Source organism: Fusarium flagelliforme, assembly GCF_020744385.1.
Source record: "Fusarium flagelliforme strain FIESC 12 MPI-CAGE-AA-0113 chromosome Unknown B0J16scaffold_7, whole genome shotgun sequence".
Taxonomy (NCBI): Eukaryota; Fungi; Ascomycota; class Sordariomycetes; order Hypocreales; family Nectriaceae; genus Fusarium; species Fusarium flagelliforme.
The window spans coordinates 2,117,162-2,144,526 of NW_025763509.1; the positions used below are offsets into that span (position 1 = coordinate 2,117,162).

Sequence of the window (27,365 nt, forward strand, 5' to 3'; positions counted from 1 at the left end):
GGAGTAAGACTATAATAAGAAGCAATACCTCAATCAACTGACGAGAATGTATTATGAATAAGAGGAAACGGAAATATTGTAAACATGCCTCTTTTCCTTTACTTTGCAATTCTGGTCTTTGTCATGCAGATAACGGCCCAACAATCAGTCTTGCGGAACGAACTGGACGCGTCGCTCAATGACATCACGATGGTCGACCAATCATATGTCGTGCATCATAACGCGTCTAATGTCTTTCCTCAAGATGACACTACCCTGGAGCGGCTCCACAATTGGCTCAAACCGACCAAGTATACAGGTCATGGTAGCCAGCTTGAAAAGCATGCTAGCTCGCATCTCGAGGGCACCAACCAGTGGCTGACCGATTCGTCTGTTTTCCAACAGTGGCATAAAAGCAAGGATAATGGCATTTTATGGATTCGAGGTGCATCTGGCACAGGTAAATCTGTACTCGCCGCAAAACTAATTGCCGACCTCGTCGCCGAGGAGCGCCCTGTTCTGTATTCCTTTTTCCGCCGCACCATCGAGTCTAATCGACGTCCCGAGGCTGCTCTTCACGACTGGATTGCTCAAATCCTACCATTCAGCCCTCGACTACAGCTTTCATTGAAGAGCCTAGTGTTCAAAGATGGGAATGCCGCTTCTGTGGATAGTCTATCAATGGCAGAGCTATGGCACATCCTTCAGTTCGCCTTGAGGACCATTCCCAAGGCTTACTTAGTGATAGACGCTCTGGATGAAATGGACCAAGACGTCATGGAGGAGTTCCTGCACCTACTTGATCAACTAGGCAACACCCACCCGGACAAGTTAAAGCTGGTCATCACAAGCCGTCCCGTTGCGACGATTGATAAGAGAGCAAGAAACATCAAATCCTTAGACATCCGACTCGACAACGACCAAGTGAGTCCGGACATCCTCAAGTACCTTCAGCACAGAATCGATCAAGTTTCGCCGCTCTTGGAGAGGCGTGAAGCTATTGTCCACGAAATACTCAAGAAGGCTGGTGGGCTTTTCCTATATGCGAAATTAACCATGGATACGATATGTGAACAAGAAGCTCATAGTCATGAGGAAGTATCGAGGGCGATGGATAAGACATCTCTCAGTCTGTTACAGGAGTATATGGGGCGTCCAGGGCTACCAGGGGAGTTAAGCAGTTTCGTTTTGCAACTGGTCACCCACGCCAGCAGGCCCTTACGTCTCCTTGAGATATCCGACTGCATCAAAGTGGCCAGACCAGAGTATACGCAGGACATTGGAACTATGAAGAGTCTCATACGAACATCTTACGGGCCTCTATTGGAAATCCTTCCAGATGAGACTGTTCGCGTGACCCATCATTCCCTAACGGAGTATCTTCTTCGGCTCAATCAATCACCAGCCGACCAGCATACCGCAGTATTTGATTCAGGTACTACACACAATGCTCTCGCATTGTTATGCTTGTCGTATCTTCAAGCAGGTTGTCTGGATACTCTGGTCGACGATACGAAGTGTGTATCTCGAGGCTGCATCACCGCTGTCAAGAACCCCCAATTGTCGCCATTTATGTCCTACGCGGCAGCCAACTGGCACGTGCACGTCATGAAGTCCTCTAATCAGGGCACCCCCCAAGAAGAAGTGAATAAGGGGATCTTCTCACTTCTGACGACGCGGCAACACTCGGAAGAATTGACCTTGCTAAACAAGTTGGAGAGTAGTGGTGACAGCGGCTTTTGGGGGGCACTATCTATCAAAAAGCATGCCAAGCTTGAAACTAAAGCACTGCTGATTTCAACTCATCTGGACCTGACCAACTTTACCAAGTATCTTCTTAGCCGCATTGATACAGATGCGGTAGCAGCTGCTGCAAGCTACCCCGGGCCCCCATTGCACAAGGCCGTTCTCAAGGAAAACTTGGATGTCGTTCGTCTCCTTATCAACAAAGGGGCTAACGTAAGCGACTACGATGATGATGGCAGAACACCTCTTCATCTGGCACTTGGACCTGAAGACGAGAAGATGCGCCCATGCCATCCAATTATTAAGCTTCTTCTGAAAGTTGGTGCCGACCCTTGGCAGATGGAAGCCAACTACGTAAACGGCGTCATTGAAATGCCCCCTATCTTGATGAAAGGAGGCAAGTGGCGATGGATCTTGGACGATGACCCTATCGACGATGCAGACATTGATGATGTCATGGTTCCGCGCCCACCGATTGAAAAAGCTCTTCGCCACGGCGACCAACAGGTAGCTGAATTGTTCTTGCCATATATCAAGTCATCGAGAATGGCTGCGAGGGCATTTAGGTGGGTTATGCTGGATTCCAAAAACCCAAAGGTTATGAGATCAATCATGGATCTTGGGCTCATCGATATCAATGCTTGCATCGATGGCGAGACTTTGTTGTTCACTGCGTGCCAACTCGCCTTCCCTGAGGCGGTAGATATGCTCCTAGAAGCCGGGGCAGATCCAAATATCCCTCGTGATGAGTTCTTTCTTCTGGGCGGTCTTATTCAGGAGGATGGCGGAGAGAACGTTTTGCACGGCCTGGCAGCGCCGGAGAGGTATGCTGTTTTTGCTAAACTGCCAGACGGGCCAGAAGAGAATACAAGAAGGGCTTTTGCATCGGTTGTCAAGGCTGGCGCCGACGGTAGGTACAATTTCTATGTCATACAGGAAGAGGAAGCTAATCATATGACAGTGAATCAAGGTACCAAAGATGGATCGACACCCCTTCACATGGCTTTAACCCCCTTTACTGCTAGGCTTCTCCTTGAAGCTGGAGCAGACCCTCTGGCTAGGGACAAGAATGGATTGTCACCGTTTGATGTGGCATATAGTGACGCTGTCATGAAGGTGCTCTCAAACAAAACATATATCGACACCAGGAGGCGTGACGGCAGGACGCCACTACTGCAAATACTTTCTCAGGAAGATCCGGTGGAGACAGTTCGAGATGGGCAACCAAGAATTAAAAAGGCCCTCAAGCTTCTTGATCTAGGCGCTGATCCGAATGTCACTGACAATAACGGAAATGGGATCTTACACCATCTTGCTGAAGGAGGTCAGATCAAAGAACCAGAGGCCAGTCATCTCGTGGAACGAGTGATTCAAGCTGGTGTGAATATCAATCTTCGCAACAACCAAGGACAAACAGCGCTACACAAGCTGATCCGTCCATATCTCCGAACAATTGATCTTAAGATTCTCCTTGAGGTCCCAGATGTGGACGTGAACGTGCTGGATAACAATGGGAAGACAATCCTCTTCGGCGCCATGGAATCTGGAGAGACGCTGGGGGGAGACGAAGAGTTGATGGATATCATGGTCAAGGCTGGTGCGCAATTCAACATTACCGACATTCGAGGGCGAACACTTCTACATGCTTTCATGGAACACATTCGTGGTAACGAGAGGACGCTAGAAATTCTGATTGAGCGAGGTGTCAATCCCAGACAACCTGACCACGAAGGAAATACTATTTGGCACGAAGCCGCAACTTACTCCTACTTTTTTGGACTCGACACTATCAAAGGCTTGGGCGTAGATCCAACAAAGCCTAACAACCGAGGAAGAACCCCTTTACATGTTGTGTGCGGCCGTGACCAGCCAGCTCTGAGGGAAAGGTTCCCCGAGGAAGGGCAAGCGCCCTTGTTTCAGTATCTATTGAAGCAAAGTAGCGACATAATCAACAATGCGGATGACGACGGGGTCGTAGCACTGCACATGTCAACTTTCTCAGAGGTTATCACGCGAAGACTTCTTGAGGCTGGGGCTGATGCTACTCTTGCCACAAACGAAGGACTAAATGCCTTCCATCTCGCCTCGCGGTATCGACAGAGCAATGTGATAGGGCTACTTATCGACTGGTTTGGAGCCAAGAGAAGTGCCCAACAACTAGTCGAAGCAGTGAACTTTCAAGATAAACGAGGCCGGAGTCCGCTCTACTACGCTGCTGCGTCTGGTCACTACCAGTCCGTCGACCTTCTCATCAAGGCAGGGGCTGTGCCAGTAATAGAGGCCCATGAGGGCTCAGCCTTATATGGCTGTGTTGATTTTGAGATGGAGCTCAAGAACTGGCGCAAAGGGGATGATAGACCTAAAACTGGTTCGGTGCACATTGATGGAACTGATAGGCTTAAAGAAGACGACAGGGGCTCCTTGGAGCTATTTAAGTTTTTTGAAGGTCTAGGTTACAACCCGCACGTTTTTGATGTCAACTCATATGAACCATATGGAATCGACGACATCCTCAGACTCCTCATCAGCAGCGCACCCTCAGTAAGCTCGCATGCTATTGATCGGGCTATTGTTCAGGCTGCCAGCCATCTCGATAACGACTATACAGTGGAAGCCCTCGTACGGGCTAGGGAGCCTCTAGGTGGTCAAGAATCATTCTCATATTCCGAGCAAGTACGGGCGTCCTTACAAAGAAGGGCGAAGGTTCCGTCAGACATAACGACAAGGCGCCTGGCTGGCCACAGCTTTTCTCAGCAAATAGAGTTCATGCTGGAAGAAAGGCTCTACGACGCCATCCCTTCATTCATTGCAAAGTACTCGCCTCGACCTGAGAATGTGGAAATTTATCGAGTTCTAGTCAAGCTAGCGTACAGTAGTTATGCTCCACTTCTCGATGACTTACTCACGCCAGAAGTCGTTCTGGACCTTGCGAAAAACATCGGGTCTATGGAAAATAAGCTTCTGAAGACAGAGGGTGAAGATCTGTCACCACTGTTGATCTATGCCTCTCAATCAAGACAGCCAAACCTACATGTCATCGAACTACTGGCCAAGAAAGGAGCTAAGGTAGACAATGCACTACTGGCCGTGCACAAGAAGAGTACTGCTCTCCATTTCGTTGTCGCAAATGCACAGGGTAGCTGGTGGCGAATGGAGCAGGCCCTCCCCTTCATGCTGAAACAAACCAAAGACTTGGAGCTTCGAGATCATTTTGGGCTTACGCCTCTGAGCCTGAGTTTGGAAGGAAATGAACGGCCATCGTGGAGTTTTCGCGCTACTGAGATGCTTTTACAAGCAGGTGCTGACCCTTCAAGTGTCGACCATCAAGGCAAGTCCTGCCTTGCGCGTGCTGTTGGCAACGATTCTCTCTTCCGATTACTTTCTCGTTATGGGGCAACCTTTGACCCCTCTTCGCTCGTTGCTGCTATTGTCGCCAAAGATGTGGATAAGGTCGAGATGATGTTAGCCTCTGGCGCGGACGCCAATGGTCAGAGGGTCGGCTGGGAACGACAGGGGCCTTCTAAGACGGACCCACACGATAGAAATGGCTTATATCCCTTAGATCTTCTCATCACCAGTACATGTTTCAGAGAGCATAGCTCAGTTTGCGAGCGGATGATTGAACTGCTTTTCAAACACGGTGCAGACCCAAACAGTCGCTATCCGGAAACAACAATGGCGCACCAAATCCTTGGCCGAGATGGTTTATCGCATAAATATCCTCCTTTCAGAGGAAAAAGGAACTGTTACGCCGACGTCATTGTTGAGCACCCACAGTTGGATATCAACCTCCAGGATGCAGCTGGCACGCCTTTATTGCATGCTGCCTATCAAGCGGGCGATACGAAATCGACAAAACGTCTCATTGAGAGAGGCGCTGACATCCATGCCAGAGACAGGCTTGACAGAAATATCCTTCACCAATCCCCAGATTACGGCTTTGCAAGTTTCGTTCCTCAGATGCAACTGCAACTACTTGAAACATTGCTTACCTCAGGTCCAGAGCTCATACACCAGGTTGACAAAGACGGGAGAACCCCGCTTCATTGTGCCATCAGTCGAAGTGCCTCCGGGGAAGAGATTGAGTTGCTCATATATGGAGGAGCAAACGTCCATGCAAAGGATGCAAAGGGCGACACTGCTCTTCATCTGCTATTCAAACAGGAATGGATTCTTACTGGCGATGAAGGTGATATGGCTTTGGATCCACGAAAGAAGCAAATTGTCAACCTCCTCCTCCCAAAAGGTTTTAACATCAACGTTCGTAACGAAGCAGGCGATACACCAGTATTTGGTTACTTCCGCGGAGGGTCTTTAAGAGCTCGAACATCACGCGGCGAAGAACTGCGCAATACCCCGAGGGCTTCGACGATGGAAATTGAGGGTCTGGAGAAAGAAATCGCTCTGGAGAGAGAAACGGATCTTTGGGCGCTTTTTGCTGGATTTGGCGTGGACTGGACTGTTTTCAATAACAAGAGACAATCTCTTTTGCATGTTGTTGCAGCAAGAAGTGCTGAGAACGAGGGTTTGAGGACGAGGAGGTTGCGAATGTTTGAGTTTTTAATGAACAAGGGGTTGGATGTTTTTGCTGAGGACGGTAACGGTCAGACAGCGTTGGATATCGCTGCCGCAGGAAAGGCGGAGGAAATCATGAACTTATTTAAGGTCGACTAGTACATCCACCAGGAATCCTTTCAGATTGATAGAGACTCAATATAACAGATCAGATCTGGAAGTAGTTTACCAATTGGGTTAGCTAGCCCTGGGTCTTTCAGTTAGATCTCACTTAGTACCATATGCGAAATTCAATCTGACGATCGGAAGAAGGACTTTAAAGAGGTCAAAACAGAGCTTGTGGTCCCGGATATTATTGACAGACAGACAAGTACAAGCGATATTCAGCAAGAAAAGATGTACAGTTTTCCATTTAGCGCTTAGTATTCACTAGAACTAACTAAGTCTAGTCCTGTGTTCCAGACCTGTTCCTGAATGGGGTAAATTTCTGTGGCTGTCAGTAGTTAACAATAGTAACATCTAACTAACCATAATGGGCGCTGAAGATTCAAGCCTGAACCACTACTTTATAGATAGTCTCTGATAGCTGAGTCGAGAGGTAATTAAGGAGTATATAGAAAGGGAATGAAGTGTGCGTACTGTTATTCTTTCTTTGACATCCAGTCTGGTTAACAAACACTTACGTTGCAATGCGACCTCAGATTCTTCTCGCGGCCCTGGCTCTCATTGAGTTTGGTGCTGCTGGTCCTTGTAAGCCTAGCAGCCGAAGCACGGTGAGCAGTTCATTCTTAACATCCTCTGTTCCGACTGCCGATCCTGTTGAGACATCCACAACTGTACAGAATGATAAAACGACTGTCAAGAGTCGCTCAGTCACACTTTCTATCGAGACAGTTACAGACAGCACAGCGAACGGTGCATCATCAGTGCCAACCTTGGATGCTCCTGAGACGTCTGCCAGCTCAAAGAACGAGGAAACGACCATCAGTCTCTCAACCACGCTTTCCACCGAAACTACTACCGAGGCTTCAAGCAGCCAGACTATTATCGATAGCAACACTGTCACAAGTCTTTTACCATCCACCGACGTTCCAAGTCTGACAGTCGCTCATTCTACGACCGCGACCGAAGAAGAATTTACCATCATCACCAACGCGATCGAGGGCGGTTCATTCGCTAGTCGCGATCCCAACAGCCCGAGCGGCCTTACAAACTTCAAGGCAGAAGGCAACGCCGAGTTCCACTCAGGCGGCTGCTACAAGGGAGACAATAGTCAAGACGATGGCTGCGCGGCTTTGACAGCCAGCGGAGACCCCGGCAGTAAGCGAAGTCTCTTTGGCAGAATGGCTCGTATCTATCAAACCGTCAAATCTGTCCCTAGAAGGAAGAATACTATTCAGTTCTTCTACCATCTCACCTCTGGTGGTGACTGTACTGTTGCCGCGAGATTTGGCGGTAGTATGTTCTGGTCTGCCGCTGCTTCAACAGATGCTGGCTCTTGGGTCAAAGTCATTGGGCAGGTTGAAGCTTTGGATGGGTCGCCAATCTTTGATGTCTCTTTGACGTGCAATGGTGCCGGCAGTTCTTCCATTTTAGTAGACTCCATTTTTATCTCTGATAAGGTCACTCCAGACACAATTGGGAGTGTTCAGCTCGATTTCGGCTCAGCTCCTGTTTCTATCCTCACCACTGCCATTGAATCTGCTTCTCGATCAGCACAAACTAGTGGCTCGCAAAATGGAAACACCGCCAAGGCCATCTCGACGACTTCCCGGAATGAACCAATCCTTGGCAGTTCCACAGAAGTAACGATGGAAGGATCGCTCCCTGTTAATAAACCTGCACCCACTGAGACTCTTGCAACTTCATCCCTCAATAATGGGGAGTTTAGCAGTCCTACGGAGATTACAGCAGAAAGATCGCCCGCCATCACGGTGACCAACTCACCTGAATCTTATGGTACTACATCTATTGATCCTGAAGAGATCAGCAGGTCCACAAAGGTTGTGGAGATCACGGCTGAACGATCACCTTCTGTCACAGACATCACCTCCCCCAACTCTCACGCTACTACAACTGTCAATCCTGAAGAGATCAGCAAGCCAACTTCTGGTAGTTCCATAGAGACCACCATGGCAGGATCACCTCCCATCATTCACACTACAGCCACCCAGTCCAACCCTCCTACGACTATAATCTCAGGGGAGATAGACATCCCCTCATCCCTTACAACCACCAAACCCAGACAGGAGCAGACCAGCACTACAATGGCTGTGGGCAAGGACAACGATGCCCCCACATCCAAGACCACAAGCGCTCAGCCGGCCGAATTGACTGGCTGCTCAGCAACATGCACCCTCATCGAAGACTACCAGCAACCCTACGACGATTTCGGCTGTAACCTCAATGGTGTATTCACGAATACCAATGCCATCTACGGCTTCGGTAGCGACGATAATCCTAATATGCAATTCTACGCCCGAGATGTCGAACAGTGTTCCGAGTTCTGCAAAATACAGTTTCCAGGTTGCAAGTCAGTTGGCTTCCAAAAACTCTCGGGCAGATGTTTCTTCTCTAACACGCTTGTCACGCGTGAGGAGATACGTGATGGGAGGGATAGTCAGATGGTTGATTGGTACAATATCAACAAGTGCTTCGAGTGTCGTATGGACTGCGGTGAAGAGGCTCCTCCCGTGCAGATTATATCTACTGAGGTCCATAAGCCGACGACGACCGCACGGGTTCTCTCCACAACAACCAATCAAGTTCCATCCAAAACCGAACCTACCGAGTCCGCAGAATCTACTTGCTCTCCTACATGCCAAAGAGTCGATGACTTTACTTGGCACACGGAAGATTGGAGCTGCGGTCTCTACGGAGCAGCCAGTGGTGACATATATACTCTACCTGCCGATATACCTGGAGATACCCTCCGTTATGAAAACGTCAACGAATGCGGTGCTATTTGCAAGACTCTGCCTGGCTGTAAGTCAGCTGGATACCAACCTGCCTCCATGCGATGTTTCTACTCCAACTCCGTGGTAACTGAGGTGACCCAAGCCAGCGATAGTCAGTCTGCCGATTGGAACAGCTTGAAGTGCTTCAGATGCGCTGGCTGTGGATTCGACGATCCGGATCCACATGAGACTACTATCACTGAGGCATCCACATCTGATATCCCTTCAACTACTCATGAATCATCCACCTTTGTCACCACGACTAGAGCTTCTCAGTCAACAGGCGTTTGCTACAACAACCGTGGTCAGCAATGTGAAATCAGCCACTCCAGTGTCGAGAACAACCCTTATGTCTGTATCACCGCAGGCGTCTTCCTTGGTCAAAGTTGGACAGAACCCCGTTCCAAATATCCCATCCAGGAGAGTCAGGAAGGATGCGCCGCTATATGCGACACCCTCCCCAACTGCGAAACATCTGCCTTCTTCGGATCCGAGAACCATTGTCTCTTTACATCAACCAAAGTGACAGAAGCTGATTTTGCGGAACCTGACCCGGACTATGAGGAGCCAGGCTTCGACCCGAAGAACGCTGTCTGGAGCCATAGATCGTGCTATACATGTCCCAACTGCGTTCCAAGCAACGATCCCCTTCCCAAAAGTCCAACCTGCAACTACAAGGCCGGCGATTCTTGCACACGAACAGACAACTCAAATGCTGTATGCAATTTCTCGGGGGTATTGAAGAACAACTTTTATCAGTATGGCTCGTCTTTGTATCCCGCAGTCAATCAGGATACAGCCGCCAAATGTGCTGCTATTTGCCGGACCAGGAAGGATTGTATGGGATCTGCTTCTATTGGTGGTTCTTGTTATTTCACCTACCAGGCTATGACTGCGGACTCCTTTAGACAAATACAAGGAATCACTCATGTGTGGGATGATCCATCTTGTTGGGATTGTCCTGGTTGTCATACATAGGCGGGGGTGGTTCTCTCGTACGGCCTGGGCTCGGTCTCATAAGTTGAGGTATAAGAGACCATTACATCGGAACCTTGCACAGAAATGTAATTGAGGGGCAAGGAAATGGCGAGCATCTCGGAATTGGTTAAGAAAGGGGTATAGCCATGAATGAGTTCATTGGGGCGATGGTTAACACCTGCCCGTTTGAGCCATCGGAGCAATAGCCGATTCTTCCTGATTGGGCAAGTGGTCAACTAAGCGTCTTTTAGAAATCAGTTAGTCATAGCAAGAAATGGAGGATTTTCAGGGCAGTATCTTTAAGGCGAACGAATGGGATTGTTCTGCATGTCTTAGTGCATCTTGGCAGTAAAGACAAATGTCCTAGACTGCTATGGAGGCACCGCGAGGCTGGGAAGCGTCGGTGGCCACCACCTAAGTTGCATCAGTATTTAAGCTTATGCTGTATATGTTCTGCAGCTATTACCTCTGTGGGGAATGTGATCTTGTTCTCCCTGTCTTATGATATCATCCATCAATTGATAGCCCTTGTTCGCATGGCTGCAGCACGCAAATGGTAGGAATTCAAGGGACGCCAAGTTTGCTGATAAGGCAGTGATCAACCCTTTCAAAATGCATATTTTCTCGCTACCCGCCCGCTGCAGCACTACATCACATCCTCTTTTTAAAACCAAGCGCCTGTTTTGAAGAGTGACAATGCCACGTCTTGTACAGGTACTCCTCGCGGCCGGAGCAACTCTCCTTGGCCTCACTTCTGCACAATGCAATTTGACACTAAAGGCCAGTATCGCTACGGCGGATGGCGTGGAGCAGAAGCTCCTCCGCACCGGTTTGCAGCGGCCTCGACACCTTGTTGTCGACACCGAGGGCAATCTTCTGATCGCTGAGTCTGGTAACAAGGGTGTCAGGAGGGTTGTCCTTGACGACGGTAAAGACCTTGACGTTTGCATCGACTCTGACGATGCCTTGATTTCTGATGCAGATGTACGTTTTTATTCAATCACAAGTCCTGTGTACCATCTGGGAAGTGACTAATATGTTCAACTGAATACAGCTGAACCACGGTATTGCTCTCACAGCCGATGGCAAGACCATTCTCGTTTCTAGCCCTAGCGAGGTATACGCGTATGACTATGATGCCTCAAAAGGCAGCGTTGGCTCCCGCCGTACCGTTATCACTGGTATGGATGGATCTGCAACACACTCAACTCGCACCTTGACGATTCCTCTTGCCGGTAACCCCAATTTGCTGCTCGTCGCTGGCGGATCTGATGGAAATTTGGATGCGGCAACTGTGGACAAGAATGTTGTGCGCAGCCAGGTAAGAGTGTTTGACATTGATGAGTTGTTGTCGGCCGAAGCACCTTTGGAATATGGTAAAGCTTCACTATTCGGCTGGGGCCTTCGTAACAGTGTTGGCTGGGCAGAAGACCCTTCCACGGGATACATCGTAAGTGTGACGTTCCTTACCTAAGGTGTGGTTTTGATGAGAGAACATTTGAACTAATCCGACCTACAGTGGTCCGTTGAGAACTCAGTCGATAACCTTTACCGCGGTGACGTCGATATCCATAATAGCAACCCTGGTGAGGAATTCAACTTCCATGGTCTTCCCAACGACACCTCAAGCGCCCAGTACGGTGCCAACTACGGATATCCTGGATGCTTTGCCATCTACGATACCTCGATCGTCAAGAACTACCCAGGTGGAGCAGAAGTTGGCAAACAAATGGCTGCCACACCCCAAGGAGAGACAGATCTAGGATTCACAGATGAGGAGTGCCAGGAGAAGCAAGCGCCGAGGATTACGTTCGGTTCTCACCTTGCTCCATTGGACGTCAAGTTCCGCGATGGCAGTGCGGCATATATCTCATTCCATGGAAGCTGGTAAGTGGGCGATATGACTGTGGTCTCCCTCCAGCACCAGCACCGGCTAACAGCTTTATTACAGGAACCGCAACCCTGGGGATGGCTACCGTGTCAGCAAGGTGGACTTTGCCAACGGCGAACCGGTATCATCATCTAAAGACGCTAAAGCAGAGGTGCCCCTGATGTGGAACACAGACAACACCAAGTGCCCTTCGGGATGCTTCAGGCCCGCGGGCCTGGCATTTGACAAGGCTGGAAGGCTGTTCATGACTAGTGATTCAACAGGCGAGCTTTATGTTCTCACAGGTGTCTAGAAGATGGAAAGGCCCTTCGGCGGGACTATAAGTTAAGTTTAGTTATTATGGAACCGAAACGCTTATTTCCGAGGAAACATGGGCTTCGCTGTCCTGAACCATGAAAAATGAAACAAAGCAAAATTCGGTGTACAGATCAGCTGCACGCCCATCAAACTCGCTGTGACGTGACAATTAGATGAAGGGAGTGAATTCGCCTTTTTATGACCATTAATCCTCACCGGATGCAGGGGAAAAGTTGCAGCGCTCGCCGTGTTATGCAGGAGGTGAGGTTTTGTCTTGTGGGTTCTATGACCTAGCTAGAACATAGCATACATCCAGACAGACTAACAGATCTTGGCAAAACATGCATTGTCCTTGTTGATACCGATCTACAGTGACGACACAATGTTCAGTCTGCTTTTCTTAATAGCTTGCAACCTTCCCATGCTGTAACCAACCCCCTGCTTTCGCTTCGCAATCTCCATCCCAATCCATCCCGGTTTTGACATGGAAGAATTCATTGACGACAAGTGCAATGATGTTCTGGCCACGTCACCTCCATCAAAGCGGCTCATCTTTATTTCTTAGACGGCGGACTGACTGATAAGCAACCCGAGTTAGTAAAGGCTTGTGGGAGTATAGAGGATTCTAGCCTTTGGCCCGCCTTGTAAGTTGGTGGGGGGCTGTTGAGCGACGCACCATCTGCTGCTTGTTCATTGTCTGGTGCATCGTCTGTCGCTTCACTGCTGTCCTTTTGCAAAAGGTATGGAATCCGACCGGCCAGCAGAGCAGCGGTAATGAAGCAAGAAGCCGCCGGAAGGAGAAAGACGAGGAGCCAGACCGTTGGCATGAGGTTCATACCGCGTAGGAGGCACCCAACGCAGAAGAAGATGGTGAAGACGGCGCCGAAGCTGGTGTACCAGAGGGCCAACCCAACGGTAGCACGTGGACTGATATCGAGCGTGTTTTCGTGGCCAGTCATTTTGATAGCCATTTTTGTGTTGTGTCGGTTGGAGAGAAAGGGACAAAGCGAGCAGGCAGGAAGGGATTCTTATACTTGAATGTGAATGTTATTTCGGAGCCGGACAAAGGCGGCTTGCGAAAACGTCGGAGTCGTGATCTTCCAAGTGTAGGTTTGTTGAGAACCGTAAGGGTCATTATCTCGAATTCTTCCAATCCAGTCAATTAATAAATCTCGTGGATTAGTAGCACACGTCATGATATGAGCCTTCAATTGCTTACATTCGCTGAGAGAAACACAGTAACTTTAAAGATGAGGGGAACTGCTGCCGCCACAACACCACTCGTCTGATGGCATTAATAAGGTTATCTTCCCCGCCCTCCCGACTCCTCTGCCAGGAAATCGCGGACAAGTGTTATCAGGAGCTTCGTAATCATCGCTATGGGGCCCTGCTAGTACTGACTAATAGGAAGATTACCCGAGCTCCTGATCGAGAGTTAATTGTCAATTGAGACCGAAATCTACCCCTAACTCCTCATTGAAAGGAAGCCCGTCTATTGACTCCCATTCATTTGATGAATTTACTGAGTAAGTCCGGGGTAGCCGGCCGCCCAACTGCGCCTGATGTATCCGAATCGCCACAATGCTCTTATTTCAGCCACGCCAGAGGCTGTGATCGCACATGCTGCCTTCATGCTGGCCTCTTCCGTGGCGCAGCTGCCGTCAAGTCGAGTCCCAGTCTTTGCAAGACAATCATCATCGCTACATCCAATCCTCTTTGCATTATTATTGAGCATCGTAGCGTAAATGCTGCCTCAGCTATCTTGACGCGTCAGTGACATAGCATACCTTTCTCCCTGCTCTCATGGTCGTTGTATGGTAGAATAGCCATCAATTAAGGTATCAAGACAGTATTACAGTGGTTCCATGGTCCCCAGACATCACCAGTATCCTTCAATTTGCTGAAAGTCCGCGTCTTCGCTATCGGGTATTTCCTTCTCCTCCGAGGTCACAACAACCCCAGCGGCTTCCAAGGTCGAATATTAACTAGTAAAGAGATTTAGTCTCGCTCTAGATTGTCCTCTTCAACAAGATATCTAATCGCCTCTATAACTACACCACAATGACGGTATCCCGCGACGGTGTATCTACTCATCTTCACCCCTCGCCCCACTGAACCACAACGTCATCATACAACAGTCTTCGTTGGCCTCTCCCAGCGTGGCCATGGCCTTCCATTGAGAAGGGCTATGCAATTGCCCCGACTCTTCTCCAGTGACCCCGATGGCATAAGACTCCGTTGACATATCCAAAGATATTGAGCATAAGACTTGACATCATTCCAGACTGATACCGCCTTGCGCATGCAACATAAGGAAATAACACCCAACACTCTAGCTAGTGGACTGCTGGCAGCGATCTCCGGGAATTATAAAGGCATACGTCGAGGGAGCGGCTGTCTGTCAAGTCATCGTAACTAGATCATTTTCTCGAGTGATCCTGCTGGCCCAGAGAATGGAGCGGTGACAAAAGGTGCTATTCTACGTTAACAATGTACTACATGGTCAGGCTGATATGGTTCGTTTCAAAATACGAAGATTAACATTGAAATGAACTAATGGGATTTCAAACTTTCCAATTTATCTTCTTTTGTGAGCTATCTATGTCTGCGGTCCCGAACTTCCAACCTCCCTGCTACGTCCCAACCTTCCGGGATTCTTTGATTCGCCTACAATTCATTCCAGTACTGTTTTAAAGGGGTTTAAGTGAATGACTTGCACCCCTATTCACAGTAAGTCTGGCAATAGCCACAGTTGCGTCCAGGACTGACCCAGACCGTTTTGCCCTCCTTAAGACAGGTCGGACACTTGACACCTGGGATAGGCATGTTGAGAATTGGTATGGAAGTTGTCTGAGATGTCGTTGGGTTTGGTGGAGATAGTATCGTGTAGAAAGTAATGCTTGTAGTTGGAGTTTGTGGGCTGTGGTTGTGAGTTGTTTGGTGTAGGCCTGAGTAGTAGAAATTCGTGGCTATTTATAATTTACCAAAGCCTGCCTATGATGTGTAGAGTGTTGTGTTAGGCGTGATTGTACGTCGATGTTTGCCTGTCAATCACAGCAAAGACAACTCCGAACAGTCCTACTCGATTTAATCACATTCCCGAACAGTATGGTCCACTCGTGAATCTCGGTGCGAACATGGCAATGTCCCGTACGCGTTCCAGAATCAGATCCATGGGCCGTATTGTTCTAACCACAGTCTCTATTGAGCCTTACTCATTGGTGTCAATCAAGACAGATCATCAGACGCATTCCAGCACATGGTAACCTGTACTTAGCATAAAGAAATGACGTTCGCGGTCGATGACTCTTGTTCAATATCCGCACAGACAATGATCGGATACGCAACTGTTCATCGATGCACTCTTGTTGAACATTGGAACGCACTTTCTAATATCCGTTAAGGCCATTCCTAACAGATTCATTTTAAACCAGCTTGTCCTCCCGTAATCTACGAAGGGCTCATTGAGTGATTTGGTCAAGGACCAACTTCACTACGACAAAGTCGTCGATGTTAGACAAGCCTCTCTTGGTAGGATTCCTGAACCCTTGTTGAGCTAGTAGGATTTTTATATTAGCTCAATTCGTTTCCCTCTGTGCAGGCCCCCTCCCCCCTGCTTCCAAACATTGGGCGATGTTGTGAAGACAATATGTGATGAAGTGGGTACCTAACAAAAAAGGGAGGATAACCTAGAGACGCTTCCAGCCAGTGTTTAAGTGGATCATGTGGACACTCGCGGTCTCACACTCTTTCCATCTAGTGACAGTGATTACGCACAGGCACTGGGGTGGTCTAGGCACGGACAGTGGCAGACATCTCACCCTAGAGTATTTAATAAAAGCAGAACTTGGCATTCTCCGCACCACGTCTCGTTAGTTCCTGGAGTAGTACTGGTTTTAATAGCAATGAGGAACATGTGGTGAGTCTTTTCGTCTACTGAGGTAGGCAGGAGGGTACTCGGAATTGAGACAGTGTCCGGGAGTGAAGTTAGGAGAGACTGAACAGTAGGGTAGGGCGCCATGACGATAAAGGCAAGATCTCAGCTCAGCATAAATTGCCTTGTTCACTTCCTTTCGATCGGGTTTCTTCCTCTTTCTATGTAGCGATAGAAGGTGTAAACTGCACTGGGTTTGGGTAATGAACTTAGCTGACATTACTTGTATATAATGCTGTGCCTTTTCTAAGCTCACCTCATCTCCCTGATTGTCTCATCCTCCATATTTTTATTCTCAATATGAGCTTGGCCGGTGTGCTGGCCCTCACCTTTATCATCAGCAGCGTCTGGTCCCAGCTTCTCATTGGCAGCCTCTTCGTTCTCTTCCGCCTCGATAGCTCTCTTGTAAAGACCAGCCTTGATATCCCGTCTCCAGAGGAATTGACCAATCATGAAGAGAGTTATGTAACAGCAGGTAAGAGCAACGTTTGCTGAGAAGCCTTTGGTCCAACGAGGTCCTTCAGTGATGGGGAATGCAACAACATTATACCAAGTAAAGAATGACCAGCCGACAGTCATCTGACAATTGTTCAGCTTCAAATTGTAATCGCAAGGTTGATGGGTCTCTGCTTACCATAGCACCGGTAGTGAAACTTCTTGCTTCATTATCATCTTTCATAATCAGATGCACCCAAGGGAAAAGCATGGGTGTTATGCAAGAACTCATGCCTAGTAGGAAGTACGCGGCGAAGTGTAGGCCTAGTGGGATGTTCCAAACAAGAAGAGTGGAATGGCAAAAGAGAAGGACAGTTCCCGCAAAGCAGAACGGTACCCAAATTGGGTAGACCCTGGAATATATGGTCAGTTACAAGTAGCTTAGACACCAAGGCCAAGTCTGAAACTCACATAACAAATGAAGGAACAGTGATACCGACGACGATCGCAAGGGCTTGGACACCAGTTGGCAGAATATTGATCATCTCGATGGAATATTCGCCAGTGGACTTGACCCAAACAATCATTTGGCCGGCAACCCAGGTAGTCAGTTGGAAGCTAGAAAGATTTTATTAGTGACAAGTTTAATTTCAAAGGTCATTGCAATAGCGTGGACCTACCACACATAAGTTAAAACAGCAATGTAGAAATGCCACTTGCGGAAGACCCGCTTCAGCATTTGCTTGCCAATTTTCTTGCTCTTTCTCATCCCATCATCTTGCATACGGGCTTGGGCAAGCTTTTGGTCGTCTTCGCTTAGCCACCAGACGCGCGGGCTTGTGGGAACACCCGGGTAGAGGAAGAAGCCAGCGATAGCAATGGGCAAGGAGATGATGCCATCGATGATAAAGACCCAGCGCCTATAGATCCAAAGTGTTAGAAACCATGTCCAAAAGTCAACGCGACGCTGAGAACGAACCATCCAGCCATGCCACCCTTTCCATCAAGACCGGCATGAGCAGCAGCTTGCATGTAACCACCAAACATAGCACCGATATTGCTCGAGACGTACCACACACCAGCACGCTTGAAAACCTCGTCGGATCGATACCAAGACGAAAGAACGTACAAAGATCCAGTAGCGGCAGGTGTTTCGAAAAGACCCATAAGGAATCGCATACCGTAAATCATTGGGGCGCTATTGTTGCGGCATTGAACGAAAGTGATGATGGACCAGAGAGTTTCGCAGAGGGGCAGAACCCAGCGAGCATACTTGGGGCGGGAAATAAGCAACATGCAAGGGATTTCCATGACGAGATAACCGATATTATAAAACGTAGAAAAAAGGTTGTATCTGTTCCATGTTAGAGTTAGGAGTCGCAAGAAAAGATCTTACTTACTCAATTCCTTTGAGGTTGAGCTCTTCCTTCATACCCGAATTGTAGGCATTGTTGATGTTGGACTGATCAAGCCACTTGATGAAGTCTATAGTGTATTAGCTTGGCTTACTTACTCATGTCCAGTCACGGTTGTAGATCAGAGCTTACACATAGAACAGCTGCAAGAACGTTAGTAAGTAAATAGCATGTCAAGTTACCAGACTTACATAAGTGGTAAAATGGTGCGATCCAATTTTCGAAGAAGCCTCTTCTCCTCCTTACTATAATGTCCAGGGTACCAGTTAAAGATGTAGAGCCATGCAAGCCAAACACTTTTAGCCTGGGGCTTGGTTGCCGAACTGACGACCACCCCATTCTTCACCACTGGTTCAGGGATTTCTTCAGGATTGCCAACGATATCCCGACGAGTCTCGGGTTGAAGATTCGTCGGCTGAATCTCGAGACCATCGTTGTTCCTCTGTTGAGAACTCATGTTGATCGATTTCAAGAGGGATCAGGTGAATGACAATAGCCAAGTTTGTTTGTTGTATACCCGAATCAAGTCATGAGATGATGAGATTTGACTATCAAGCCTAACTTGACTCTCTTCTTGTATCTGTAGATCCTGTCCTTGTTGTGAATCCGGGGATTGTATTACCCCGCACACCCGCCCCATGGGGTTCCCCCAGCTTGGGCATGGTCTGTCACCTAAAAGTCTTCGGGTTAAGTTTGTCGGAGCATTACTCTCGGGGGTCGGGGCATTTAAGTAATTTTCAGTTTAGTTTGGATGTAGATTCCAGATGAGGCTCTAATGAAATGTGAGCCATTTGATCGTCAAATCATATCGTTCTAGTGATCATCATACAAGGATGTCGGTTAGTCAACCTCGGCAACTACCAAACCTACTCCCAGGGAGTACTCGCGATAGCAAGGCATTGCTAAACGGTGGGATCTTCGATCGATGATAGTTGGACGATTTATTCATATTAGGTGAGAAGAAAAGACAGGCCTTCTTATTTCACAATTTGCATTCTGATAGACCTTGACATGATGATTGACCTTCAAGACAGCTCAAATAGATTGTGTGGATCAAAAACAGCCGCCTTCCTGCTCAGTCCCAAATATGCCATCATCGAAACTTATAACACGATCCATGTCCACGAACTCTGCATCGAGTAACATTTGCGAAATTATACTCAAATCTCCACTTCCTACACTACCACTTCTTTGTTCTGTCGGACCGGTGGCTAGATTTGTTGTAGCCCCGTTGAATAACGCGTTGGCTGGCACATTTGGTTGTATAAACTGCGCGTCAGACTGGTGCATTAAATTATCTCTTGGAGCCACTGTCAACGGCGACATCTGAGCCGGGCCGTTATTATACGCATTAGAAAAAGATCCGATTCCGGTTCCTTGACCTGAGTGCCCAACGTTTTGACTTTGTAGCCTGGGAGTTCCACTTTGAGGCTGTACCGCCGCTTTTGAGTGTTTTACCTCAGTTGTATAAGCAGAAGGGTTAATGCTGAATGACTGATCTTGGATGCACCGATTATATAGTTCGATAAGAATAGATCGGTACTTGGACGCTAAGTTCTGTTGAGGGCCAAGCTGATGAGGTCCCGCCCAACGCTTAGCCATGGTCTCCAAACTCTGTATCAATGTCCAAAACTCTGAAGACAAAGCATCCGTCGAACAATACCTCCAGTATAAGAGAAAGACCCTAGCAGCAAGATAAACACAGAAAGCAAACTCATTGCTTAGAGGCCCTGTGTGTTCGACGATTTGGAGATAGTGATTTGTTATAGTCGCTATCTCTATAGCTGCTGCTTGACACGTATCAAGACTACAGAAACTTGGAAGCCTTGTCCTGAAAGTCCAATCCAAAGGAGGGAAGGCTATGGGCTGATGTAGCAAGATCATGGATGTATTGTGCGTGACGTGTGCCAGCGTAAGATTTGGGTCCATCCGCGACGACTGTTGGGCAATGTTGACCTTCCACTTCTTGGGAAGCAACATCTTCCAGTGTACCAGGCGTACGTCGAGCTCTTTGAATCGCGTAAGCCAGCAACTTAGGTCGTTATGATCCTTGATATTGACTTTTTGCTGCAAGAAGTAGCTGGTGACTCGACTCAGGGATTCAGTTGCTTCTATGCGATAAGCAAATGCCCCGACGGTCGACATATCGATAGAAGACGCCGCTGCTCCCGGTGATGTTGTTGCTTCGGATGGTGTCATCCCGTCTTCGGCTACGGTAGTTGGCGCAACGGTGGAATGTGAAGGAAGAAAGGCGATGGGATTCCCAATACGGCCAGCTGATTTATCCCAAATACCAAAGTAGGGTGTAGAAACGGGATCTTCTTTTCGCCATGTTATTCCATCACAAGGAAGTCGTCGGTTAACGTCGTCAGCCGTGAGGCTGGTATTCCAAGCCGTAGTGACAGAACAAAACCGATCTAGATTAAAAACACACCAGAATACTCTTCTCCTTTCTTCTGCTTCTGTCCATCCGCGTGAAAGATGAAGAGAGATGTATGGCTGAGAGAAGGATGACCGGTCGGCTTCCTCACATTCTACTGTGAGTTGGAGATACTCTACCATGCGAGTCAGAGCGCCAGTTAGCGACCACGCTCTGGATTCTTCTCCATCACCAATCTGCGTATGTGTTAGAGCTACTTAATGGGAAATTCATGAAATAATACTGACATCATGAAAGCAGATGATGATCAAAGCCTGTAGGTTCTCCACCGACAGACGCTTGGTAGCTTGAGCAACCACCCAGTCCCTGACGTCGTCTTGGTCCCCTATCAGTCTCTGTATACTCTCGGCAACATCCCTTCTGTACACATGACGGAAAGCTACTAGGATCATCGATTGTAGAAGCAGAATCAAACTCGCATCATCTCGGTTATCTCGAAGTCGTTTCCGGAACCTAGTTTCGTGTATCATGGGTATCCATGGATGTATCTGGCGAAAGTACGCATCGACTACTTGATCAAGACTATCATCGTCTGGTATCATAGGCCGATTGAAGGCATATGAAGGCCGTCCGCGGTATCCACTATCGCTCTCTATGCGCCGGCGTTTATTTGTAGCATCATCGGTTGATTCAGCTCGACCTGGAGAAGCGCTAGGAGGTGGATTGCCAAGTTTACATATCTCTTGTGCAAGAGAGAATAAGAGACTTTGCCCATCTGTCACATTTTGACGTGGGTTTGTCTGATTACTTGACGTCTGTTCGGTGCGCAGGCTTTCTAGTGTGGTCTGTTGTTTCGAAATGCTTCGTTCCAAGGCATCTCGACCGTTGTCAATATCATTGATACATATGTACGTGCATCCAACATACCAAGTCTTTTGTGTAAATTTTCAATAGCACCAGCTTTCATGCCAGGCCTGGCACGTTTCGTTTCATAGACACAATCTTGCCCTGTAGTCCCGTCAGATGATCAAACACAAAGTGGAGCACCATAACGCCATACCAGTCTTACGACAATGCTCGCAAATTGGCGTTTCTCGCGAGCACCGTAGTTTACGTCTCCGACACCAATTGCAAGCGAGACCTACATCTGAGGTTTGAGCAGTCTGCTCCGGTTGAGTGGAGTTGTCAGCGCCGGTGTTATCCATCGTATCGACCCCGAAAAAAAGCATGAATACACGGTCCGCGTCGTGTGTGATTGTGGTACACAAGAAGATGGAATCCAAACAGCTCCGAATTATCTGGTCCGGGGGCCGCTTGAATTACCCCGAGATGCCGAGCACCCCCGCATATGGTGACATCTGAGCAGCCGGGGTATGTTGGCTGCGGAGCTTTATTGGCTGTCACACGAGGCTAATTACTGGTGGAATTAAACAACAGATCATCAGTCAAGAAACTCTTGATGCTGTTAATGTCAGCCGATGCTGATTTTGGTGGCTGGTCTTGAACTAACTCTATTGAGGCGACGTAAATGTGTTAATCGGTTGTAGATTGACCGAGTGTCCCTCCGTTTGCCCATTCTCTTTGAGCTTCATATCTATCACTGTTAATTAGCTTTTGATGCATGTCAATTAGCGGAGGCTTTCGAGCATCCCTCCTAGTACTTGCATTAAGCACAATGTCTGGATTGGCAGGCTTCACCGACAACCCCTTCCGGGACCGCTCTGATCTTTTGCGCGCAGCAATTGCCATTGTCAAAACATTAGATCAATACAGATCCAAATTCAAAGCGCGCGTGAAGATTTACCCTTCTACGGCTGCAGGCTTTGACGATGTCGCCTCTCAGCTTGAAGGGTTCGCGCGCCCGTTGTGGGTCATATCAGCACTCATTGATAAAGACACCGACCCTTCATTACATTCATGGATCCAAGGCATTGAAGCTGGGGTAGACCCAGAAAATCCCGAATACTGGGGCGACCTTGGATCTTTCGACCAGCGTATGGTTGAGATGGAATCAATAGCCTTTGCCTTGTTAATGGCCCCTCATGCCATCTTGTCCTTGTTGAGTGCAAAATCCAAAAGAAACTTGAGACAATGGCTACAGCAAATCAACCGTTTCAACATGCCACAAAGTAACTGGCGATGGTTTCGAGTTCTTGTAAACCTTGCACTAGCGAAAGTGCTGGATGCAGACAAGGAAAAGGCAAGACAAGCCATGGATGCCGACTTTGAAGTCCTTGATCAATTTTACCTCGGTGAAGGCTGGTCCTCAGACGGTGTTTGGGGCGACGACAGGAAGCAGGCAGATTATTATTCAGGAAGCTTCGCGATTCAATTCGCACAACTACTTTATATCCGTTGTGCAGAGGATGACCAGGAGCGTGTTGCAAAATATGTACAACAGGCTTTGGAATTTGCATCAGAGTATTGGAGATATTTTGATATCAACGGTGCTGCAATTCCGTTTGGTCGAAGCATGACCTATCGGTTTGCATGCGGAGCATTCTGGGCAGCCTTTGCCCTGGCCGATGTCGAATCCCCAAATTCTCCCATTAGCTTGGGGACTGCAAAAGGGCTACTGTTCCGACACTTGCGATGGTGGGCGAAACAACCGGAAATCTTCAACCCGGATGGAACAATGAATATTGGCTTTACTTACCCAAATATGTATATGTCCGAAGACTACACCTCTAGGCAGTCAGTCTACTGGTGTTTGAAGTCTTTTGTCATCCTAGGGCTACAGGCTGATCATCCTTTCTGGACCATTGAAGAAGAACCCCATCCGATATCAGCAACTAAACCTTTAAAAGCATTGTTATCTTCAACCTTGATAAAAGTCATTGCGCCCCCTCATCATATACTATGCAACACTCCAGAGCACCATTATCTCTTATCATCAGGACAAATGACAACCAAAAAGTTCAAAGCCAGAGAAGCGAAGTATGGCAAGTTTGCCTACTCTTCTGCCTTCGGATATAGCGTGCCCACTGGCTTGGAGCTTCACCAAGTGGCACCTGATAGCACTTTGGCTATGAGTCTGGACGGTGGCGAGACTTGGAAGGTTAGATGGCAGCCGGTCGATGTTCGCATTGAGACCTTGAACGTTGAGTCCTTGCGAGGCAGTGATGACCTTCCTGTCATCGCAAGCACTTGGAGACCACTAAAGAACCTCAGTCTATCAATTAGAACAACTCTTGTTCCGTTATCCTCCCACTACGAGGGATGGCATCTTCGTGTTCATCAGATTAAGGATCTAGGGACAGCGGACAGTGTCCCTTGGTCTGACAGTGTCGAACTGGTGGACAGCTCATTTGCTATACGAGCACTTACTGATGAGGGTCACCACATTCCTTCTATATCCAGTGCCGATGATAGCAAGATCACGGAAGGCTATACTGTTGAGGCATCAAGTGTTCTGATCAGATCTGGAAGTGGTGCGAGTGGTATTGTTGACTTAACACCATTGATTAAATGGAAGGGAGCAGCTCATGAAGGTGTGCCAACTCTTGGAGGCCAAGGACACTTGATTGCAGCAGATCCGAATACCAATCTTATCGCACAGAGAACTTTCATTCCTTCAATTCGGTATTCTCACAAATTTGTCGCGGGTAAAGGATCGACCCTAATATCGAAGGCTCCGCCATCCATCATCGTTGCAACCGGAGTGTTCGGCGTGAGCAACGCGACTACATGCCCTGCAGAAATAACTGCATTTTGGAAGAAAAGGCCCGGGTTGGAGGTGGATATGACATCATCCAATGATATCAGGATTAAGATTCTGTAGATGAAGATCAAACGGTGGATAGGTATATAGTGACCGACTTTCTATTACATGGCTCCAGGAAAATAGATCGGTGTTCACTTTGACGTTTTTTGGACAATGCGATTTCTGTTCCGCTATCCCTCTAGCTTCTTAGTCTTCCCTTAAATTTACTCTGCTTAGCGTTTACACAGCCCAGTAACTGTCAAGGGAAGTGGAACATATTCGCTAGACATGTAATAATAATGAAAGTCTATCGTTATGCTTCGTTCAACTCATATTTACACCAGCCCCATACTCAAAAGAAGGTTTCCGAACTCAACAAGATAATAGTCGCCATATACTAAGCCGTGGTTGGCATACCGTCTCTTCGCGTTCTCATTGTTGTTGGCCGTGCCATGCTTAAGAAGAGCATCGAACGTTGTCCCCGGCACAACATCCTCTACTTTGATAGATCCTTTTCTAAGGTCATCTATAGCGAATTTTGCCATTTCTGTTGCCAGAGAAACATCTATTGTGTCTTTGACGATTTCAATTGCTGCCTTTAGAAAATGCTGAGATAATGTGTGCTTACTCAGTCCAGCAAGAGATTGCGAGAGCAGCAGCATCCCATTGGCCGCGATGGCGCCAGCTGATGAGTCTCGAAGCGGATCATGGGGGTTTTCAATGGGCGCATCAAAATCCCATAGCGGAACATACCGCCCCTTGCGAGTACGATGTCCTGGTTCGGCTGGAACCTCTACACATGACGGAGACGTCTCCAGTCGGTGCAAGAAATACTCAGCTGTCCCACAAGCAGCTTCGAGGAAACTTCCATTTTTGGTCCAGCTGTATGCTTGAGTATAGCCGAGAATAGCCCAAGCTTGACCTCTCGCCCACGTTGAATTGTTGGCATATCCTTGGGCTGTCCATCGCCACTTCAGATCTCCATTCTGAGGGGTGATATTTGCAACGTGACATGTTGAGTAAAGTTGGCCTTGGTAACCGTCATTCGCCATGGATTTGACATCCTCAGGTCGAAGGTGTGTCCTCAACAGTGTTGACGCGTGAGTTGTCGCAATATCAGCCAGCTTCTGCTCTCCCGTCTGGGCAGCGGCATAAAATAGCAGATCGAGATTGCACATGCTGTCTATTATCACCAGAAGGTTATTATCCATATCGGTGATCGTGATGTCTTTCTTCAAAAGGCAATCCCAGCTGCGAATCGCCCCAGCTGATGGCACATAACGGGTAGCCAGGCTATGAGCCGCCTGTACAATAGAAGCGAGACTGCGCTCGTTTCCAAACAACTCCCAGTCTCTTCGGATAGCTGGCATTATGATGAAGCCGATATCGTGGGTGTCTGTTCTGCTGGCCATGGCATGAAGTGGCTCAGACCAGAATTTGCAGAGGGGAAGAAGGTGATCTCTGATGGTTGCGGATGACTGAAGTGCGGTTCTTTCTGCTCTCAAAGATCCTGGAAATCTGATAGTTCTCTCAAGTAGAGCGTAGAGAGTTCCGGGAAAGAAGCCACAAGTCCAGAATTCGGGTTCACGAAATTGCCAATGTCCTTGATTGGGGCCTTGTTTGGGTACAATTTCGGGAAAGCCATCGAGTGCTGGGTCAGGAGATTTCAGGCCTATGAATGCAGTGCGGCAAGGCTTTGCAAAGATGTTCTCTTCAAAAAGTTGAGATAAGAGGCTATGAAGACGAATCTGGGGCTCAGAACTGATGGGCTCGGCCCCTTCGGACCACGAAGTTTCGCTCTCAATTGAGTGTCCATCAGTCGCTGATGAAGCCGATGATTCGCGACGCTTAGAAAAGCCCATATCGCCCTCGGGTCTCTGTGTGTGAGTCGAGAGACTGCCTGCTGTCATAGGCGAGTCCTGCAGTAATGGGGCCATTGTATGGTTGTCTAAGGATACAAGCTAAATGTGCAGTTAAAGCTTGGAAGTTTATTCCGAGTGTTTATTTTAAATCGCTCTCTGTCGAGCTTCACACAATGAAGCTGACAACATTGACTTTACCGATCATTCCGATGGTTACTGTAACCCTCCGTTAGAGATGATCCGCCTCATTGTGGCATCGGGATATCTTTCTCGGTCCTCGGAATAAGTTGAGACACTCAAGAAACTGGGTAGCTTGGTAGGCCCGATTGGGTGGCGAGTCACGTCAATACCCCACACAATAGAGCTCAGCGTAGAAAGACTGTTAGGCATTCCGAAGTAGTCCATAAACATGCCGATGGCGAAACGCGCATGTTGTAACCCAGCCGTCTTCAGTTTCTCTCTTTTACGGAAGGTCGGGGCGCTGAGCTCGTTCGTGCTTGGTTGAACTTTCAATGACGTAGTACACTCGGTCAGAATACGCGGCAAGTGATTGCAAGACTTGGAGCTTACTAACCGTCAACCGTCAAAATTTAATTTTGCTCAATTACATTAACACGTGGGCCTGGGTGGCTTAGGAATGGTGTTTGTCGTGGCAGTGACGCTCTGTAACCGGTCATTATCGTGCACAGTCCATCAGGAACCCTGTTCTAAAGCAAGGCCAGGGTCCAGGGTCATCGTTCGGTAGAAGCCGATGCCGCACATCCCGAGGGTCCATGGATGTTGATTAATGCAACGTCTATCCGTACCATCGCAGGACAACTGCCTGCTGGTATCCCTACATAAACACTAATTTGACTCGCGGCGTTGAATATCAGTAGAGTTGTAAGTTTGTCCTCATAAAACACTGGATCGGGATGGTCCAAATGGGTCTGTCGTGCTTAGCTTGCCTGTTGCCTATTATAGCACACTTAGCGTCACGTAACGCCAGATTTGATTCATGGAATTCTCTGCAAGCATAGACCACTGAGCATAATCCGCGTATTCAATATTACACCTTATTATCACGAGGTTCTCGGAGATCCACTTGATAACTCTAATTCACTTGCTTAAAAGAGCAAGTATGGTCACTCGCTTATAGCTTTGTATCTGTTCCAAGGAGACCAAAGTCTAATGTGACGCATTGACGTTGACAGTGGTGGCATAACAGTAGTGAATGCTTTCATGCTCATTTTCTCATACTGTCAACATGCTATTCATTGTTTGCCTGACGAAT

The 27,365-nt window shown here is 48.0% G+C and overlaps 8 protein-coding genes across 8 annotated transcripts; 4 read left to right on the forward strand and 4 right to left on the reverse strand.

Annotated features, from left to right (window-relative positions):
* Window positions 1-123: 123 nt before the first annotated feature.
* B0J16DRAFT_274228 (ankyrin repeat-containing domain protein) lies at window positions 124-6,399 on the forward strand (the record flags this gene model as incomplete). The annotated part of the gene is made up of 3 exons (XM_046123664.1): window positions 124-2,079; window positions 2,128-2,635; window positions 2,687-6,399. The coding sequence occupies 3 exons, from the start codon at window positions 124-126 to the stop codon at window positions 6,397-6,399; spliced, it is 6,177 nt and encodes a 2,058-aa protein (XP_045979258.1).
* A 530-nt stretch (window positions 6,400-6,929) lies between these two features.
* B0J16DRAFT_310488 (uncharacterized protein) lies at window positions 6,930-10,366 on the forward strand (the record flags this gene model as incomplete). The annotated part of the gene is made up of 4 exons (XM_046124967.1): window positions 6,930-7,112; window positions 7,215-8,045; window positions 8,523-9,313; window positions 9,347-10,366. 4 exons carry the CDS (start codon window positions 6,930-6,932, stop codon window positions 10,173-10,175), a joined length of 2,634 nt encoding a protein of 877 aa, XP_045979259.1. The 3' UTR covers window positions 10,176-10,366.
* A 505-nt stretch (window positions 10,367-10,871) lies between these two features.
* B0J16DRAFT_274092 (soluble quino protein glucose/sorbosone dehydrogenase) lies at window positions 10,872-12,358 on the forward strand (the record flags this gene model as incomplete). Its single annotated transcript, XM_046123661.1, has 4 exons — window positions 10,872-11,159; window positions 11,230-11,625; window positions 11,695-12,062; window positions 12,127-12,358. 4 exons carry the CDS (start codon window positions 10,872-10,874, stop codon window positions 12,356-12,358), a joined length of 1,284 nt encoding a protein of 427 aa, XP_045979260.1.
* A 559-nt stretch (window positions 12,359-12,917) lies between these two features.
* B0J16DRAFT_418330 (uncharacterized protein) lies at window positions 12,918-13,526 on the reverse strand (the record flags this gene model as incomplete). Its single annotated transcript, XM_046133757.1, has 1 exon — window positions 12,918-13,526. The coding sequence occupies exon 1, from the start codon at window positions 13,332-13,334 to the stop codon at window positions 12,918-12,920; it is 417 nt and encodes a 138-aa protein (XP_045979261.1). The 5' UTR covers window positions 13,335-13,526.
* A 3,023-nt stretch (window positions 13,527-16,549) lies between these two features.
* B0J16DRAFT_404759 (major facilitator superfamily domain-containing protein) lies at window positions 16,550-18,604 on the reverse strand (the record flags this gene model as incomplete). Its single annotated transcript, XM_046132828.1, has 8 exons — window positions 16,550-16,876; window positions 16,932-17,145; window positions 17,204-17,350; window positions 17,413-17,652; window positions 17,712-18,086; window positions 18,133-18,217; window positions 18,280-18,290; window positions 18,339-18,604. 8 exons carry the CDS (start codon window positions 18,602-18,604, stop codon window positions 16,550-16,552), a joined length of 1,665 nt encoding a protein of 554 aa, XP_045979262.1.
* Window positions 18,605-19,200: 596 nt separating this feature from the next.
* Window positions 19,201-21,732, reverse strand: B0J16DRAFT_274314 (uncharacterized protein; the record flags this gene model as incomplete). Its single annotated transcript, XM_046123666.1, is given in 6 exon segments — window positions 19,201-19,457; window positions 19,530-20,564; window positions 20,582-20,681; window positions 20,815-21,404; window positions 21,455-21,535; window positions 21,642-21,732. 6 exon segments carry the CDS (start codon window positions 21,730-21,732, stop codon window positions 19,201-19,203), a joined length of 2,154 nt encoding a protein of 717 aa, XP_045979263.1.
* A 470-nt stretch (window positions 21,733-22,202) lies between these two features.
* Window positions 22,203-24,436, forward strand: B0J16DRAFT_404766 (uncharacterized protein; the record flags this gene model as incomplete). Its single annotated transcript, XM_046132829.1, has 1 exon — window positions 22,203-24,436. The coding sequence occupies one exon, from the start codon at window positions 22,203-22,205 to the stop codon at window positions 24,306-24,308; it is 2,106 nt and encodes a 701-aa protein (XP_045979264.1). The 3' UTR covers window positions 24,309-24,436.
* Window positions 24,134-26,638, reverse strand: B0J16DRAFT_349335 (Six-hairpin glycosidase-like protein). The gene has a single exon (XM_046128891.1). It carries the CDS (start codon window positions 26,165-26,167, stop codon window positions 24,566-24,568), a length of 1,602 nt encoding a protein of 533 aa, XP_045979265.1. The 5' UTR covers window positions 26,168-26,638; the 3' UTR covers window positions 24,134-24,565.
* Between the last annotated feature and the right edge of the window lie 727 nt (window positions 26,639-27,365).